Below are 17,820 nucleotides of genomic sequence, written 5' to 3' on the forward strand. Positions count from 1 at the left end.
CCTAAGTAGGACTGGAGGGGGGGAATTTCCCTCCAAGTCACTATCTTCATCCTCTGTGTTGCCATCCTCTGAGGGGTTGGCCTTTTAAAACCCTGCCAAAAGCTCCTGGAGCTGTACTTTGGTAGGTTTGGAGCCCATTGTTATTTTCTTTAGTTTACAGAGTGACCTTAGCTCTCTCATCTGTAGATGGAGGTAAGGTGTGGTGTCGAGTTCCACCACATTCACATCTGTGCTAGACATTATGCTTCTAAAAGTTGGAATACTTTTTAAGAAACTAAAACTGGTTCTAGAATCTAATTCAAACTTTTAACAAACTTTTAAACTCTAAAAAGGAATGCTAACAGGGACTAACACAAGGCCCTAGCAGGACTTTAAAGAATTTAGAAAACTTTTCAAATTGCACAAATCACTTTCTAATGACAATTTTGGAATTTGTCGTGTGATCAGGTATTGGCTGAGTAGTCCAGCAAATGCAAAGTCTTGTACCCCACCGCTGATCCACCAATGTAGGAAGTTGGCTCTGTATGTGCTATTTCAAAGTAAGGAATAACATGCACAGAGTCCAAGGGTTCCCCTTAGAGGTAAAATAGTGGTAAAAAGAGATAATACTAATGCTCTATTTTGTGGTAGTGTGGTCGAGCAGTAGGCTTATCCAAGGAGTAGTGTTAAGCATTTGTTGTACATACACATAGACAATAAATGAGGTACACACACTCGGAGACAAATCCAGCCAATAGGTTTTTGTAAGGAAATGCCTCCTTGGCATGGTTGCCCCCTGACTTTTTGCCTTTGCTGATGCTATGTTTACAATTGAAAGTGTGCTGAGGCCTGCTAACCAGGCCCCAGCACCAGTGTTCTTTCCCTAACCTGTACTTTTGTATCCACAATTGGCAGACCCTGGCATCCAGATAAGTCCCTTGTAACTGGTACTTCTAGTACCAAGGGCCCTGATGCCAAGGAAGGTCTCTAAGGGCTGCAGCATGTCTTATGCCACCCTGGAGACCTCTCACTCTGCACAGACACACTGCTTGCCAGCTTGTGTGTGCTAGTGAGGACAAAACGAGTAAGTCGACATGGCACTCCCCTCAGGGTGCCATGCCAGCCTCTCACTGCCTATGCAGTATAGGTAAGACACCCCTCTAGCAGGCCTTACAGCCCTAAGGCAGGGTGCACTATACCATAGGTGAGGGTACCAGTGCATGAGCATGGTACCCCTACAGTGTCTAAACAAAACCTTAGACATTGTAAGTGCAGGGTAGCCATAAGAGTATATGGTCTGGGAGTCTGTCAAACACGAACTCCACAGCACCATAATGGCTACACTGAAAACTGGGAAGTTTGGTATCAAACTTCTCAGCACAATAAATGCACACTGATGCCAGTGTACATTTTATTGTAAAATACACCACAGAGGGCACCTTAGAGGTGCCCCCTGAAACTTAACCGACTATCTGTGTAGGCTGACTAGTTTTAGCAGCCTGCCACAAACCGAGACATGTTGCTGGCCCCATGGGGAGAGTGCCTTTGTCACTCTGAGGCCAGTAACAAAGCCTGCACTGGGTGGAGATGCTAACACCTCTCCCAGGCAGGAATTGTCACACCTGGCGGTGAGCCTCAAAGGCTCACCTCCTTTGTGCCAACCCAGCAGGACACTCCAGCTAGTGGAGTTGCCCGCCCCCTCCGGCCAGGCCCCACTTTTGGCGGCAAGGCCGGAGAAAATAATGAGAATAACAAGGAGGAGTCACTGGCCAGTCAGGACAGCCCCTAAGGTGTCCTGAGCTGAGGTGACTCTAACTTTTAGAAATCCTCCATCTTGCAGATGGAGGATTCCCCCAATAGGGTTAGGATTGTGACCCCCTCCCCTTGGGAGGAGGCACAAAGAGGGTGTACCCACCCTCAGGGCTAGTAGCCATTGGCTACTAACCCCCCAGACCTAAACACGCCCTTAAATTTAGTATTTAAGGGCTACCCTGAACCCTAGAAAATTAGATTCCTGCAACTACAAGAAGAAGGACTGCCTAGCTGAAAACCCCTGCAGCGGAAGACCAGAAGACGACAACTGCCTTGGCTCCAGAAACTCACCGGCCTGTCTCCTGCCTTCCAAAGATCCTGCTCCAGCGACGCCTTCCGAAGGGACCAGCGACCTCGACACCCTCTGAGGACTGCCCCTGCTTCGAAAAGACAAGAAACTCCCGAGGACAGCGGACCTGCTCCAAGAAAAGCTGCAACTTTGTTTCCAGCGGCTTTAAAGAACCCTGCAAGCTCCCCGCAAAAGGCGTGAGACTTGCCACACTGCACCCGGCGACCCCGACTCGGCTGGTGGCGATCCAACACCTCAGGAGGGACCCCAGGACTACTCTAAGACTGTGAGTACAAAAACCTGTCCCCCCTGAGCCCCCACAGCGCCGCCTGCAGAGGGAATCCCGAGGCTTCCCCTGACCGCGACTCTTTGAACCTAAAGTCCCGACACCTGGGAGAGACCCTGCACCCGCAGCCCCCAGGACCTGAAGGACCGGACTTTCACTGGAGGAGTGACCCCCAGGAGTCCCTCTCCCTTGCCCAAGTGGAGGTTTCCCCGAGGAACCCCCCCCTTGCCTGCCTGCAGCGCTGAAGAGATCCCTAGATCTCCCATTGACTTCCATTACAAACCCGACGCTTGTTTCTACACTGCACCCGGCCGCCCCCGCGCTGCTGAGGGTGAAATTTCTGTGTGGACTTGTGTCCCCCCCGGTGCCCTACAAAACCCCCCTGGTCTGCCCTCCGAAGACGCGGGTACTTACCTGCAAGCAGACCGGAACCGGGGCACCCCCTTCTCTCCATTCTAGCCTATGTGTTTTGGGCACCACTTTGAACTCTGCACCTGACCGGCCCTGAGCTGCTGGTGTGGTGACTTTGGGGTTGCTCTGAACCCCCAACGGTGGGCTACCTTGGACCAAGAACTGAACCCTGTAAGTGTCTTACTTACCTGGTAAAACTAACAAATACTTACCTCCCCTAGGAACTGTGAAAATTGCACTAAGTGTCCACTTTTAAAACAGCTATTTGTGAATAACTTGAAAAGTATACATGCAATTTTGATGATTTGAAGTTCCTAAAGTACTTACCTGCAATACCTTTCGAATGAGCTATTACATGTAGAATTTGAACCTGTGGTTCTTAAAATAAACTAAGAAAAGATATTTTTCTATATAAAAACCTATTGGCTGGATTTGTCTCTGAGTGTGTGTACCTCATTTATTGTCTATGTGTATGTACAACAAATGCTTAACACTACTCCTTGGATAAGCCTACTGCTCGACCACACTACCACAAAATAGAGCATTAGTATTATCTATTTTTACCACTATTTTACCTCTAAGGGGAACCCTTGGACTCTGTGCATGCTATTCCTTACTTTGAAATAGCACATACAGAGCCAACTTCCTACAGTTTTGTTATAGAAAAATATCTTTTCTTAGTTTATTTTAAGAACCACAGGTTCAAATTTAACATGTAATATCTTGTTTGAAAGGTATTGCAGGCAAGTACATTAGGAACTTTGAATCATTTCAATTGCATGTATACTTTTCAAGTTATTCACAAATAGCTATTTTAAAAGTGGACACAGTGCAATTTTCACAGTTCCTGGGGGAGGTAAGTTTTTGTTAGTTTTACCAGGTAAGTAAGACACTTACAGGGTTCAGTTCTTGGTCCAAGGTAGCCCACCGTTGGGGGTTCAGAGCAACCCCAAAGTTACCACACCAGCAGCTCAGGGCCGGTCAGGTGCAGAGTTCAAAGTGGTGCCCAAAACGCATAGGCTTCAATGGAGAGAAGGGGGTGCCCCGGTTCCAGTCTGCCAGCAGGTAAGTACCCGCGTCTTCGGAGGGCAGACCAGGGGGGTTTTGTAGGGCACCGGGGGGGACACAAGCCCACACAGAAATTTCACCCTCAGCGGCGCGGGGGCGGCCGGGTGCAGTGTTAGAACAAGCGTCGGGTTCGCAATGGAAGTCAATGAGAGATCAAGGGATCTCTTCAGCGCTGCAGGCAGGCAAGGGGGGGCTTCCTCGGGGAAACCTCCACTTGGGCAAGGGAGAGGGACTCCTGGGGGTCACTTCTCCAGTGAAAGTCCGGTCCTTCAGGTCCTGGGGGCTGCGGGTGCAGGGTCTTTTCCAGGCGTCGGGGCTTAGGTTTCAGAGAGTCGCGGTCAGGGGAAGCCTCGGGATTCCCTCTGCAGGCGGCGCTGTGGGGGCTCAGGGGGGACAGGTTTTGGTACTCACAGTCGTAGAGTAGTCCGGGGGTCCTCCCTGAGGTGTTGGTTCTCCACCAGCCGAGTCGGGGTCGCCGGGTGCAGTGTTGCAAGTCTCACGCTTCTTGCGGGGAGATTGCAGGGTTCTTTAAAGCTGCTCCTTTGGATAAAGTTGCAGTCTTTTTGGAGCAGGTCCGCTGTCCTCGGGAGTTTTTTGTCGTCGTCGAAGCAGGGCAGTCCTCCGAGGATTCAGATGTCGCTGGTCCCTTTGAAAGGCGTCGCTGGAGCAGAGTTCTTTGGAAGGCAGGAGACAGGCCGGTGAGTTTCTGGAGCCAAGGCAGTTGTTGTCTTCTAGTCTTCCTCTGCAGGGGTTTTCAGCTGGGCAGTCCTTCTTGTTGTTGTTGCAGGAATCTAGTATTTAGGGCTACCCTGAACCCTAGAAAATTAAATTTAAGGGCGTGTTTAGGTCTGGGGGGTTAGTAGCCAATGGCTACTAGCCCTGAGGGTGGGTACACCCTCTTTGTGCCTCCTCCCAAGGGGAGGGGGTCACAATCCTAACCCTTTTGGGGGAATCCTCCATCTGCAAGATGGAGGATTTCTAAAAGTTAGTCACCTCCGCTCAGGACACCTTAGGGGCTGTCCTGACTGGCCAGTGACTCCTCCTTGTTATTCTCATTATTTTCTCCGGCCTTGCCGCCAAAAGTGGGGGCCGTGGCCGGAGGGGGCGGGCAACTCCACTAGCTGGAGTGTCCTGCGGTGCTGTGACAAAGGGGTGAGCCTTTGAGGCTCACCGCCAGGTGTTACAGCTCCTGCCTGGGGGAGGTGTTAGCATCTCCACCCAGTGCAGGCTTTGTTACTGGCCTCAGAGTGACAAAGGCACTCTCCCCATGGGGCCAGCAACATGTCTCTAGTGTGGCAGGCTGCTGGAACTAGTCAGCCTACACAGACAGTCGGTTAAGTTTCAGGGGGCACCTCTAAGGTGCCCTCTGGGGTGTATTTTGCAATAAAATGTACACTGGCATCAGTGTGCATTTATTGTGCTGAGAAGTTTGATACCAAACTTCCCAGTTTTCAGTGGAGCCATTATGGTGCTGTGGAGTTCGTGCAAAACAGACTCCCAGACCATATACTCTTATGGCTACCCTGCACTTACAATGTCTAAGGTTTTGTTTAGACACTGTAGGGGTACCATGCTCATGCACTGGTACCCTCACCTATGGTATAGTGCACCCTGCCTTAGGGCTGTAAGGCCTGCTAGAGGGGTGTCTTACCTATACTGCATAGGCAGTGAGAGGCTGGCATGGCACCCTGAGGGGAGTGCCATGTCGACTTACTCGTTTTGTTCTCACTAGCACACACAAGCTGGCAAGCAGTGTGTCTGTGCTGAGTGAGAGGTCTCCAGGGTGGCATAAGACATGCTGCAGCCCTTAGAGACCTTCCTTGGCATCAGGGCCCTTGGTACTAGAAGTACCAGTTACAAGGGACTTATCTGGATGCCAGGGTCTGCCAATTGTGGATACAAAAGTACAGGTTAGGGAAAGAACACTGGTGCTGGGGCCTGGTTAGCAGGCCTCAGCACACTTTCAATTGTAAACATAGCATCAGCAAAGGCAAAAAGTCAGGGGGCAACCATGCCAAGGAGGCATTTCCTTACAGGTACCATAGATTTAAATAGTGTTGTTTAAGCTTAACTCAAAAGCTAGGATGACCTATTGCTACAAATTTGACAGGACTCTCCTGTGCTCCGCATTACCCTGCCATCTTCGAGCTGGTAATTTGGCTTCCAGATTCATCCATATAAGCACAAGAATCTCCTGAAAGATTTCAGGAGGTTCTTAGCAGTTCAACATATGTTTCCTCCAGAACATACTTGTGTATTTTGAGAGCAGTGTTTGGATATTGTGGTTACTTCCATTCTTGTAGACGTTCCAACAGAGGAAGGACAGCTTAGTATTAGAATTAGTTTATTGTATATAATTACAGTATTTTACAAAATACACACTAAAAAGTCCTTGTACAAGGTAAGATGTTCTTCACACAGTTAAATATGATTTTCGTTGACTGGGAGTGCGTGTTAAGTGCTAAAACAGACACAAGCCGTTCGTATACATTTTAAAATAGAGCTCTCTTAAAGTTAGCTTGTGAGTAAATATTAAGTCCAAATAAATATTTAAACTGGCAGTCCAGGTCGTCCTTCCAAGGTTTAGTATTTAGCTAATAAAAACTTTGCAAAATCTGTAGTCTTCGAGGAATTTGTGCATTAAGTTATATAACAGGCAGAATAGAAGTCAAATTCGGGTTAGTTCCATGTTTTAAGTCTGATCAACGTGATTTATAAAAATTCCCATATCGAGCCAAGACTGTAATGTCCTCTGAATAAAACTGAGTAATTGAGCCCTCCTTTAGTTATGTATTCCATACAAGTACATTCAAACAGAAAAAGTAGATTATTTCGATGATGTTATAGAAACATGGTGCTTGACTGAGGAATTTTGTGCAAGTAGAAAATGTCTGACGCATGGGCATTCTTGGATTGGCTTTGATGGATTTTTAAAAAATATATATTTTTAAGGTTCTCATTTTATAAATTACTGATCTCTGTGGTACCGGATATTTAAAATGTACAAAAAATAAGGTTGATGTGTTAAAGTACTATCTTAGTTTTCCAGAAAGCTGCTTTTAAATTGAATTGGGAAACAATTGAAATGCACGCATTCAAAAATTAGTTGGGCTGAATTTAAGAGAGAGGCATCTCTTGTTGGCTGGGATGAGATGTGCCCTGACTGCACCACCCTGGCCCCCGCACCTTTACTAGAGATAAGAGCAGAGGTGTTCTTGAACTTGGAGGCTGCGTTCCTGTAGTTGGTTAGACACAGCCCATTTCTGCTTTTATAGCAATGTTGTGCTTTTGTGCAAGAGCATATTCACAATTGAGCTGTTCAAAAGAATTGGAGAAATCAAGATGACGATGAATACTAGCCTTATAAAATTTTAAGTGAAGGGGGAATTTTTAGTGAGCACCCTAGTGGACAGCTGGGAAAATTACATTTTAAATTCCATACGCCATATTGGTCACAATGGGTAGGGATGAGTTGATCTATTTGCACCCAAAGGTTCTTTGCACCCATTTCCCCAAGGTAGCAATCTGTTATTTGTGTACATCAGTTTTAAGTATATATTTTTGACTTGTGGGTGTTCAGCTGCAAAAATTAAAAAAAAACTATAAGTGTTTGAATAACATTGTATGTTTCTGTCATTTCAGATTTTATGGGCGTACTTCTTCTTATGTCCATGGTGGTCTTGATGCCAGTGGAAAACCCCAAGAAGCAGTGTATGGCCAAGCTGTATGTATACATTTCTTTCAGTTACGTAGATACCTTACCTGTGAAGTGGCAGTTTGGGAAGAACTAACGGCTTGAGCTGTTAGTCCTAGCTCTGTGGCTGAATCCTATCTTTAACCAAACATCCTGTGATTACGGGAAAATTACATTATTTTCCATATCTCTTAATGGGTAATACATGATACAAGAAGTAATCGCGTAAGAGGCAATCGAACAGCACATCTGCCCATTGAAGTACATCTGAGTTAGAGTGGATAATAGACACTTAACAGTCGCTTTTCAGGAGTAGGCAATAGCAATCACAGTCAAGCCCAGTACATGTATTAACTCAAACGAGTTATTAAAGAGACAGATACAGTGGAGAGAAAACCCTGATATGGTATCTGTAGGAAGTTGGCTCTGTATGTGCTATTTCAAAGTAAGGAATAGCATGCACAGAGTCCAAGGGTTCCCCTTAGAGGTAAAATAGTGGTAAAAAGAGATAATACTAATGCTCTATTTTGTGGTAGTGTGGTCGAGCAGTAGGCTTATCCAAGGAGTAGTGTTAAGCATTTGTTGTACATACACATAGACAATAAATGAGGTACACCCACTCAGAGACAAATCCAGCCAATAGGTTTTGTTATAGAAAAATATCTTTTCTTAGTTTATTTTAAGAACCACAGGTTCAAATTTAACATGTAATATCTTGTTTGAAAGGTATTGCAGGTAAGTACATTAGGAACTTTGAATCATTTCAATTGCATGTATACTTTTCAAGTTATTCACAAATAGCTACTTTAAAAGTGGACACTTAGTGCAATTTTCACAGTTCCTGGGGGAGGTAAGTTTTTGTTAGTTTTACCAGATAAGTAAGACACTTACAGGGTTCAGTTCTTGGTCCAAGGTAGCCCATTGTTGGGGGTTCAGAGCAACCCCAAAGTTACCACACCAGCAGCTCAGGGCCGGTCAGGTGCAGAGTTCAAAGAGGTGCCCAAAACACATAGGCTTCAATGGAGAGAAGGGGGTGCCCCGGTTCCGGTCTGCTTGCAGGTAAGTACCCGCGCCTTCGGAGGGCAGACCAGGGGGGTTTTGTAGAGCACCGGGGGGGGGGACACAAGCCCACACAGAAATTTCACCCTCAGCAGCGCGGGGGCGGCCGGGTGCAGTGTAGAAACAAGCGTCGGGTTTTCAATGTTAGTCTATGAGAGATCAAGGGATCTCTTCAGCGCTGCAGGCAGGCAAGGGGGGGCTTCCTCGGGGAAACCTCCACTTGGGCAAGGGAGAGGGACTCCTGGGGGTCACTTCTGCAGTGAAAGTCCGGTCCTTCAGGTCCTGGGGGCTGCGGGTGCAGGGTCTTTTCCAGGCGTCGGGACTTAGGTTTCAGAGAGTCGCGGTCAGGGGAAGCCTCGGGATTCCCTCTGCAGGCGGCGCTGTGGGGGCTCAGGGGGGACAGGTTTTGGTACTCACAGTCGTAGAGTAGTCCGGGGGTCCTCCCTGAGGTGTTGGTTCTCCACCCGCCGAGTCGGGGTCGCCGGGTGCAGTGTTGCAAGTCTCACGCTTCTTGCGGAGAGTTGCAGGGTTCTTTAAAGCTGCTTCTTGAAACAAAGTTGCAGTCTTTTTGGAGCAGGTCCGCTGTCCTCGGGAGTTTCTTGTCGTCGTCGAAGCAGGGCAGTCCTCAGAGGATTCAGAGGTCGCTGGTCCCTTTGGAAGGCGTCGCTGGAGCAGAGTTCTTTGGAAGGCAGGAGACAGGCCGGTGAGTTTCTGGAGCCAAGGCAGTTGTTGTCTTCTGGTCTTCCTCTGCAGGGGTTTTCAGCTAGGCAGTCCTTCTTGTTGTTGTTGCAGGAATCTAATTTTCTAGGGTTCAGGGTAGCCCTTAAATACTAAATTTAAGGGCGTGTTTATGTCTGGCGGGTTAGTAGCCAATGGCTACTAGCCCTGAGGGTGGGTACACCCTCTTTGTGCCTCCTCCCAAGGGGAGGGGGTCACAATCCTAACCCTATTGGGGGAATCCTCCATCTGCAAGATGGAGGATTTCTAAAAGTTAGAGTCACCTCAGCTCAGGACACCTTAGGGGCTGTCCTGACTGGCCAGTGACTCCTCCTTGTTGTTCTCATTATTTTCTCCGGCCTTGCCGCCAAAAGTGGAGGGGGCGGGCAACTCCACTAGCTGGAGTGTCCTGCGGTGCTGTGACAAAGGGGTGAGCCTTTGAGGCTCACCGCCAGGTGTTACAGCTCCTGCCTTGGGAGGAGGCACAAAGAGGGTGTACCCACCCTCAGGGCTAGTAGCCATTGGCTACTAACCCCCCAGACCTAAACACGCCCTTACATTTAGTATTTAAGGGCTTCCCTGAACCTAAGAATTTAGATTCCTGCAACTTACAGAAGAAGAGGACTGCTGAGCTGAAAAACCCCTGCAGAAGAAGAAAGAAGACACCAACTGCTTTGGCCCCAGTCCTACCAGTCCCGCAGCGCGGGGGCGGCCGGGTGCAGTGCCCTACAAAACCCCCCTGGTCTGCCCTCCGAAGACGCGGGTACTTACCTGCTGGCAGACTGGAACCGGGGTACCCCCTTCTCTCCATTGAAGCCTATGCGTTTTGGGCACCACTTTGAACTCTGCACCTGACCGGCCCTGAGCTGCTGGTGTGGTAACTTTGGGGTTGCTCTGAACCCCCCAACGGTGGGCTACCTTGGACCCCAATTTGAACCCCGTAGGTTGTTTACTTACCTGCAAGAACTAACATTACTTTACCTCCCCCAGGAACTGTGAAAATTGCACTAAGTGTCCACTTTTAAAACAGCTAAATGTGTTTTATGTAAAAAGTATATATGCTATTGTGATTATTCAAAGTTCCTAGAGTACTTACCTGCAATACCTTTCAAATGGGAAATTACATGTAGAATTTGAACCTGTGGTTCTTAAAATAAACTAAGAAAATATATTTTTCTATAACAAAAGCCTATTGGCCTGGAATTGTTTCTGAGTGTGTGTTCCTCATTTATTGCCTGTGTGTATGTACAACAAATGCTTAACACTACTCCTTTGATAAGCCTACTGCTCGACCACACTACCACAAAATAGAGCATTAGTATTATCTCTTTTTGCCACTATCTTACCTCTAAGGGGAACCCTTGGACTCTGTGCATAAAATTCCTTACTTTGAAATAGTGCATACAGAGCCAACTTCCTACATCTATATATAAATAAAATATTTAATGAACCAAATTCAGGGCACTGTGATTCTGTAATGATGGCCGATATATTTCTCGCAATGTTGCGGCCAGCCAGATTACTCTATAATGCACAATTGGGTCAGTACAGAGTCAGCCAATCCGAATGTCATTTGTCTTTCTTTCTTTTTTTCTTTTTTAAATAATTATATTTTATTTGATCCTGATGAACCACATGTTTATGAGTACCGTGTTTCGGATAAGCATGACAGGCCTCTGTTAGCCAAGTAATGGCGCCAAACCAAATTCATTCTACAACTGACTGTCCACCATCCGAAAGTAAGCACAGTGAGTTGCCAAATCCCGTGTGTGCCATGGGTCAGGAGGAGCGTTGTTAAGCAGACTCCAAATAGGATTCCTGTATCACAGCGGAAGTAAAGATTATGAAATCTATCACTAAGAGAATTTGGTGTTATTATTGGAGATTCTAGTGTTTTGAAATAAGGATTGAGAAATGTATTACAAAGATGTTGAATCGATTGGAAAATTGAGCCCTGAACAAGTGACAGGGTTGCAAAACACTTATTAGCTGTATTGATTTGATTTTGTCGTCAGAGATTTGAAAGAAAAGACATATGGAACTATTTAACAATCCTAAGGAATTGTGGAGGCTTTTTCAATTGTAAAGAACTTTGTTTTGAAGATCGTTAGCTGCATTGGAAGTTATATTTTTTCTTAAATGCATCTGTTTGTCGTCTTGTATTTTTGCCATTTAAGGAAATTCACAAGAAGGTGATGTCGCTCCAGTTCAGTGAATGCCACACCAAGATCCGTCATGTTGATGCTCATGCCACCTTAAGTGATGGTGTTGTCGTACAAGTCATGGGTGAACTTTCAAATGGAGGGCAGCCAATGCGGAGATTTATGCAGACTTTTGTTCTCGCTCCAGAGGTAAGTAGCCATTCATGTTCATCCATAGTTCTTTGCTGTAACACAGCGAATTATTAAATATTTAAAATGATGGTAGTAAACAATAAGTAACAAAATCACTAACCTTGGGTCCAGACAAAGACTTCAGTAATTTAAACTTGAACTCAACCCCTGGTAGCTATTGCACAGAGCAGACATGCTTATCTTGATAAAGATGAAAGCATTTAGTCAAACCATAGCTTTTACAAGGTCAAAAATGCAACATAATAAAAATCAAACTAATTTATAAGAAAACAGAGTAAATGTAATTATAACATGACAAAAATCGAATCCTAATTTCTGTTTAAAAATATTTAAGAGAAAAGGCTCCAAGAAAAAGTAAGACATCACTCAGCAATCACTGTTTGCGTGCTACCACCACCTCAGTGTCATTTCGGGCCCATTTTGATGGAGTTTGTGTCAAATACACCAAGCAAATTTCCCCTTGTGAAGGTTTTACCTTCTGACTTGGCCTCTGAAATGAAAGTCAAAATCCTCTAGGGCATGGCAGCAGGCTGTAGCTGGCAAAGTCCCTTAAACATCGGATAGATGTTGAGCAAGGGTGTCCTGATAGTGTTGGCATTGGTAGAAAAAAGCTCTAAGTGGAGAAAGTAAGATTTTATGCCCATGAGAGTCCTTGTGTTGGCCAGATACCTTTGACACCTTCAATTGGTTATGGTTTTGCTGTTTAGATGTCTTATTTTTGGAACTCTGATTCCTCCAGTGAGGCAAGGCAGCATGCTGTTCCGGAAACGTCAGATCAACTTACCACAAAGGTCAGTTGAACTGGTCAGTTGAAAAGTACGAACGAGGCCAATCTGATTTTCTTGCCCAGTGAAATTGCTGCTTGGGTAGATTGACTTTGGTGTTGGTCTAGTATAGGTCCAACCTTTTTAGAGATTTCACAGTGAGCCTTCAGGCCACCAGTAGGAACAGCAGTTAGGGCTTATTTCATAACATGCCACCAGTAGGTTCCAGTCCCCTTCCAGTTGCAACTGGTCACTACAAGAAAAAGGTCTCTTGCAGATTTTTCCCCCTGTCACCACACAGGTCGTTACCCAACTTGGAGTTCACTTCTAGGTACAAAGGGGAGCATGTTCAACCCTTCAGGTCTCAAAAAGCAGCTGTAGTCCTTTTGTTGTTCCACAGGTACAGAATGTGTTCTGAGGAGTTGTGGGTTACGTGCCAGCTTTGCAGCTTTAGCTAGCCAGTGGGTGGGGGTGACTCTGAGCCCACCCCATAACCAATGGGAAAGATTTCCCAGGGCAACCCTTCCCACTTTTCCAGCCTGTCTTGTTTGCTTTACTGCAGACTATTCCATAATTCATTATTGAGGATGGATTTCTAAATAAAACAGGCATTCTGCCATTAGAGGAAGCTTTTGTTCCAGCAAGGTGTGTTCTTAGCCAAAGGAGATATTGCTGTCTCCTAAGCTAAACCGACCAAGTTTGGAGACCAGCTCCCTCTCCCACTGTGATCTTTAGGCCCTCTGCAGCCAACTGGGCACGAGCAAACGATTCCCTTGCTCAAGCTTCCCCTTCAGCTGTTGGTTTCAAGTTAATGACATTCTAAAACCTCCCAGTTGTCTTTCATGAGTTGATATGTGAACAACATTGCCAGCACCCCTCAGATTTAACATGTTACTCTGCTGAAGGGCAACAACTTTGAAACAAGTCTAGAAATACACAGCACTGCCCACACAAACAATGGTGAAAACTACAGAAAACTTAAAACTTGAGTGAGTGTTGTTATGCACAATGCATCTGGGTGAATTGTGTGCTTTAACACGAGGTAGTATGCACCCACCCCTTTTTGGGACTGGCTCTCTGAGTCGTTGGGTTGACTAAGTCAGGGATGCCATTGAACTCTGGAAGCGGTACAGAAACCTGGGAAAACTGTGGGCAGCATTGCCAGCACCCCCAAATGTAACTTGTCAATTTGTACTGAAGAAGAAGAAATATCCTGATACGTCTAGATATGTACAGTGCTAGGTAAGAGTTTCAACTAAAGTCACGGTTCGTAAGTACTGCATTTGCTGCAGTGCATCTGAGGAAATTGAGTCTGGCAGTGTGCTCCCTCCCCCATTGATGAATTGTTGTGAATCACCTGCTGTAGATAGCTGGCTCTGTATATACTATATCCAAGTGAGATCTAGTGTGCACAGAGTCAAGGGGTTCCCCGGAGACTTGTCAGAGGCAATAATAGATATTACTAATGCTCTATTTATGGTTGTGTGGTTGAGCAGTTATGCTTCTCCGAGGGTAGTGTTAAGCATTTGTTGTACACACACAAGCAATAGAAGAAACACACACTCAATGACTTAACTCCAGACCAATCGGTTTTTATATAGAAAAATATATTTTGTTAATTTATTTCTAGGACCACAAGATTCAGTTTGCAGGTAAGTACATAAAATGTAAGGTACTTTGCATTTTTTTATAATCAGAACTTTGATTGGAATCAACAATGTACGTAGTTTTCTTTAAAATGGCAAAAAGCTATTTTAAAAGTCGACATTCCAATTTTCAACAGTTCCTGGTGGAAGAAAAGATTGTATAGCTTTACAGGTACGTATTCAGCTTACAGTTCTAACTCTGGCGTTTAGGTAGTCCATCGTTAACCCCAAACACCCATCACTAGCCACACAGGGCAGGTTGGGTGCAGAGGTCAAAGGAGAGCCAAGTTAACATAGGCTCCTATGGAGCTAGGGGGTGCTCTGAATCCGGTCAGCCAGCAGGTAAGTACCTTCGACTCGGTGGGCAGACCAGGGGGTTTTAGAAGAGCACTGAAGGGGCCACAAGTAGGCACCAAACACACACCCTCAGCTGCACAGTGGTGGCTGGGTGCAGGGTGCAAACAGGACGTCGGGTTTCCAATACAGGTCTATAGGGAGACCCCGGGGGTCACTCAGAAGCTTCATGCGAGGTTTGGGGGTTGTCTCGGGCACACCACTGGTCGGACTGGTAAGAGGGCTGCCTGCTGGTCAGTGTTGCACCAGGGGTCAGGTTCTCCTAGGCCTGGGGACTGCGGGTTCAGTGGGTCTTTTAGGCATCGGATATCTTCGTCCGGAGCTCGTGGTCCAGGGGAGAGAGGGGGGGGTCCTCTGGATTCTCTCTGCATGCGTCGTCATGGAAGGGTCAACCCAGGGTGGCCTCTTGCTCCCAATCGTCAGGGGACCCTTTCTTGCTGGATGGACCGCTTGGACATGGGCCGTGGGTGTCAGATGGACCTGGGGCCAGGACTCGCGCATCCAGAGTGAGGTTGGGGGTCCTTGGTTGAAAGTTTCTTTTGGACAGAGCCGCTGTCCTCTGGAGTTCTTGGTCCTTTGAGGTGCAGAGCAGTCCTCTGGAATTGTCAAAGGGCACGCTGGATGGGTCGCTGTTCATCTTGCAGGTTCTTTGAAGCAGATGACCAGCCAGTAGGCTGGGGCCAAAGCAGTTGTCGTCTTCCTTCTTCTCTGCTGGGGATTTCAGCTCAACGGTCCTCCTTCTTTCTTGAGGTTGCCAGGAATCTGCTGAGCTGAGTTCAGGGAAGCCCTTGAATCCTAGATTTTGGGGTGTGTTAGGGGTCAGAGGGCAGTAGCCAATGACTACTGTCCCTGAGGGTGGCTACACCCTCCTTGTGCCCACTCCCCTTGGGGAGGGGGGAACACATTCCTATCCGTATTGGTCCCTGTCCTCCAAACCAAGTTGGAGGATTCTGCAGAAAGGGGGATGTCACCTCAGCTCTGGACACCTTAGGGTCCTTGTTGGGCGGGCATCTCCACTACCTGCAGTGCCCTGGGGCACTGTAATCCTAGGCTTGAGCCTTTGAGGCTCACCGCCTGGTGTTACAGTTCCTGCAGGGGGGAGGTGTGAAGCATCTCCACCCAGGACAGTCTTTGTTTCTGACCAGAGTACACAAATGCACTCACACCATGTGGTCAGAAACTTGTCTGAAAGTGGCATACTGGCACAGACCAGTCAGTCCTACACTTGCAGTTGGGCTAACATACAGGGGCCATCTCTAAGATGCCCTCTCTGTGCATTTTTCAATAAATCGCACAATGGCATCAGTGTGGGTTTATACGCTGAAGTTTGATACCAAACTTCCCAGTATTCAGTGAAACCATTATGGTGCTGTGGAGTTTGTAATGACAAACTCCCAGATCATATACTTAATATGGCTACTCTGCACTTACAATGTCTAAGAATAGTCTTACACTGTAGGGGCATATTGTTCATGCAGCTAAGCCCTCACCTGTGGTATAGTGCACCCTGCCCTATGGCTGTTAGGCCTGCTAGAGGGGTGGTTTTCCTATGCCACAGGCAGTGGTTTGTGGGCATGACACCCTGAGAGGGGTGCCATGTCGACTATGCCTTTTTCTCCCCACAAGCACACACAAGCTGCAAGGCAGTATGCATGGGCTGAGTGAGGGGTCCCCCAGTGTGGCATAATGCATGCTGCAGCCCTAAGGGACCTTCCTTGGCCAAAGGGCCCTTGGTACCATTTGTACCTTCTGCAAGGGACTTAACTGTGTGCCAGGGCTGTGCCAATTTTTGAAACAAAGGTACAGTTTTAGGGAAAGAACACTAGTGCTGGGGCCTAGATATCAGTGTCCCAGCACACTTTCAATCAAAGTTGGTGTAAAGAAATGGCTCCCTGTTGCAGTTACCCCCCACTTTTTGCCTGATACTGATGCTGACTTGACTGAGAAGTGTGCTGGGACCCTGCCAACCAGGCCCCAGCACCAGTGTTCTTTCACCTAAAATGTACCATTGTTTCCACAATTGGCACAACCCTGGCACCTAGGTAAGTCCCTTGTAACTGGTACCCCTGGTACCAAGGGCCCTGATGCCAGGAAAGGTCTCTAAGGGCTGCAGCATGTATTATGCCACCCTAGAGACCCCTCACCCAGCACAGACACACTGCTTACCAGCTTGTGTGTGCTAGTGAGAACAAAATGAGTAAGTCGACATGGCACTCCCCTCAGGGTGCCATGCCAGCCTCTCACTGCCTATGCAGTATAGGTAAGACACCCCTCTAGCAGGCCTTACAGCCCTAAGGCAGGGTGCACTATACCATAGGTGAGGGTACCAGTGCATGAGCATGGTACCCCTACAGTGTCTAAACAAAACCTTAGACATTGTAAGTGCAGGGTAGCCATAAGAGTATATGGTCTGGGAGTTTGTCAAACACGAACTCCACAGCACCATAATGGCTACACTGAAAACTGGGAAGTTTGGTATCAAACTTCTCAGCACAATAAATGCACACGGATGCCAGTGTACATTTTATTGCAAAATACACCCCAGAGGGCACCTTAGAGGTGCCCCCTGAAACTTAACCGACTGTCTGTGTAGGCTGACTAGTTCCAGCAGCCTGCCACACTAGAGACATGTTGCTGGCCCCATGGGGAGAGTGCCTTTGTCACTCTGAGGCCAGTAACAAAGCCTGCACTGGGTGGAGATGCTAACACCTCCCCCAGGCAGGAGCTGTAACACCTGGCGGTGAGCCTCAAAGGCTCACCCCTTTGTCACAGCCCAGCAGGGCACTCCAGCTTAGTGGAGTTGCCCGCCCCCTCCGGCCACGGCCCCCACTTTTGGCGGCAAGACTGGAGGGAACAAAGAAAGCAACAAGGAGGAGTCACTGGCCAGTCAGGACAGCCCCTAAGGTGTCCTGAGCTGAGGTGACTCTAACTTTTAGAAATCCTCCATCTTGCAGATGGAGGATTCCCCCAATAGGGTTAGGATTGTGACCCCCTCCCCTTGGGAGGAGGCACAAAGAGGGTGTACCCACCCTCAGGGCTAGTAGCCATTGGCTACTAACCCCCCAGACCTAAACACGCCCTTAAATTTAGTATTTAAGGGCTACCCTGAAACCTAGAAACTAGATTCCTGCAACAACAACAAGAAGGACTGCCTAGCTGAAAACCCCTGCAGAGGAAGACCAGAAGACAACTGCCTTGGCTCCAGAAACTCACCGGCCTGTCTCCTGCTTTCCAAAGAACTCTGCTCCAGCGACGCCTTCCAAGGGACCAGCGACCTCTGCATCCTCTGAGGACTGCCCTGCTTCGACGAAGACAAGAAACTCCCGAGGACAGCGGACCTGCTCCAAAAAGACTGCAACTTTATCCAAAGGAGCAGCTTTAAAGAAC

The 17,820-nt window shown here is 47.4% G+C and overlaps 1 protein-coding gene across 2 annotated transcripts in view; it reads left to right on the forward strand.

The window, feature by feature from the left end:
* G3BP2 (G3BP stress granule assembly factor 2) overlaps window positions 1–17,820 on the forward strand; it is a 306,903-nt gene that overhangs the window by 37,866 nt on the left and 251,217 nt on the right. For both annotated transcript variants that reach the window (XM_069230288.1, XM_069230287.1), the window contains exons 3-4: window positions 7,488–7,569; window positions 11,493–11,666. In XM_069230288.1, coding sequence (XP_069086389.1) covers window positions 7,488–7,569; window positions 11,493–11,666 — 256 coding nt within the window. The remainder of the gene's footprint in view (window positions 1–7,487; window positions 7,570–11,492; window positions 11,667–17,820) is intronic.

Source organism: Pleurodeles waltl, chromosome 1_1 (assembly GCF_031143425.1).
Source record: "Pleurodeles waltl isolate 20211129_DDA chromosome 1_1, aPleWal1.hap1.20221129, whole genome shotgun sequence".
In the NCBI taxonomy this organism is placed as follows: domain Eukaryota; kingdom Metazoa; phylum Chordata; class Amphibia; order Caudata; family Salamandridae; genus Pleurodeles; species Pleurodeles waltl.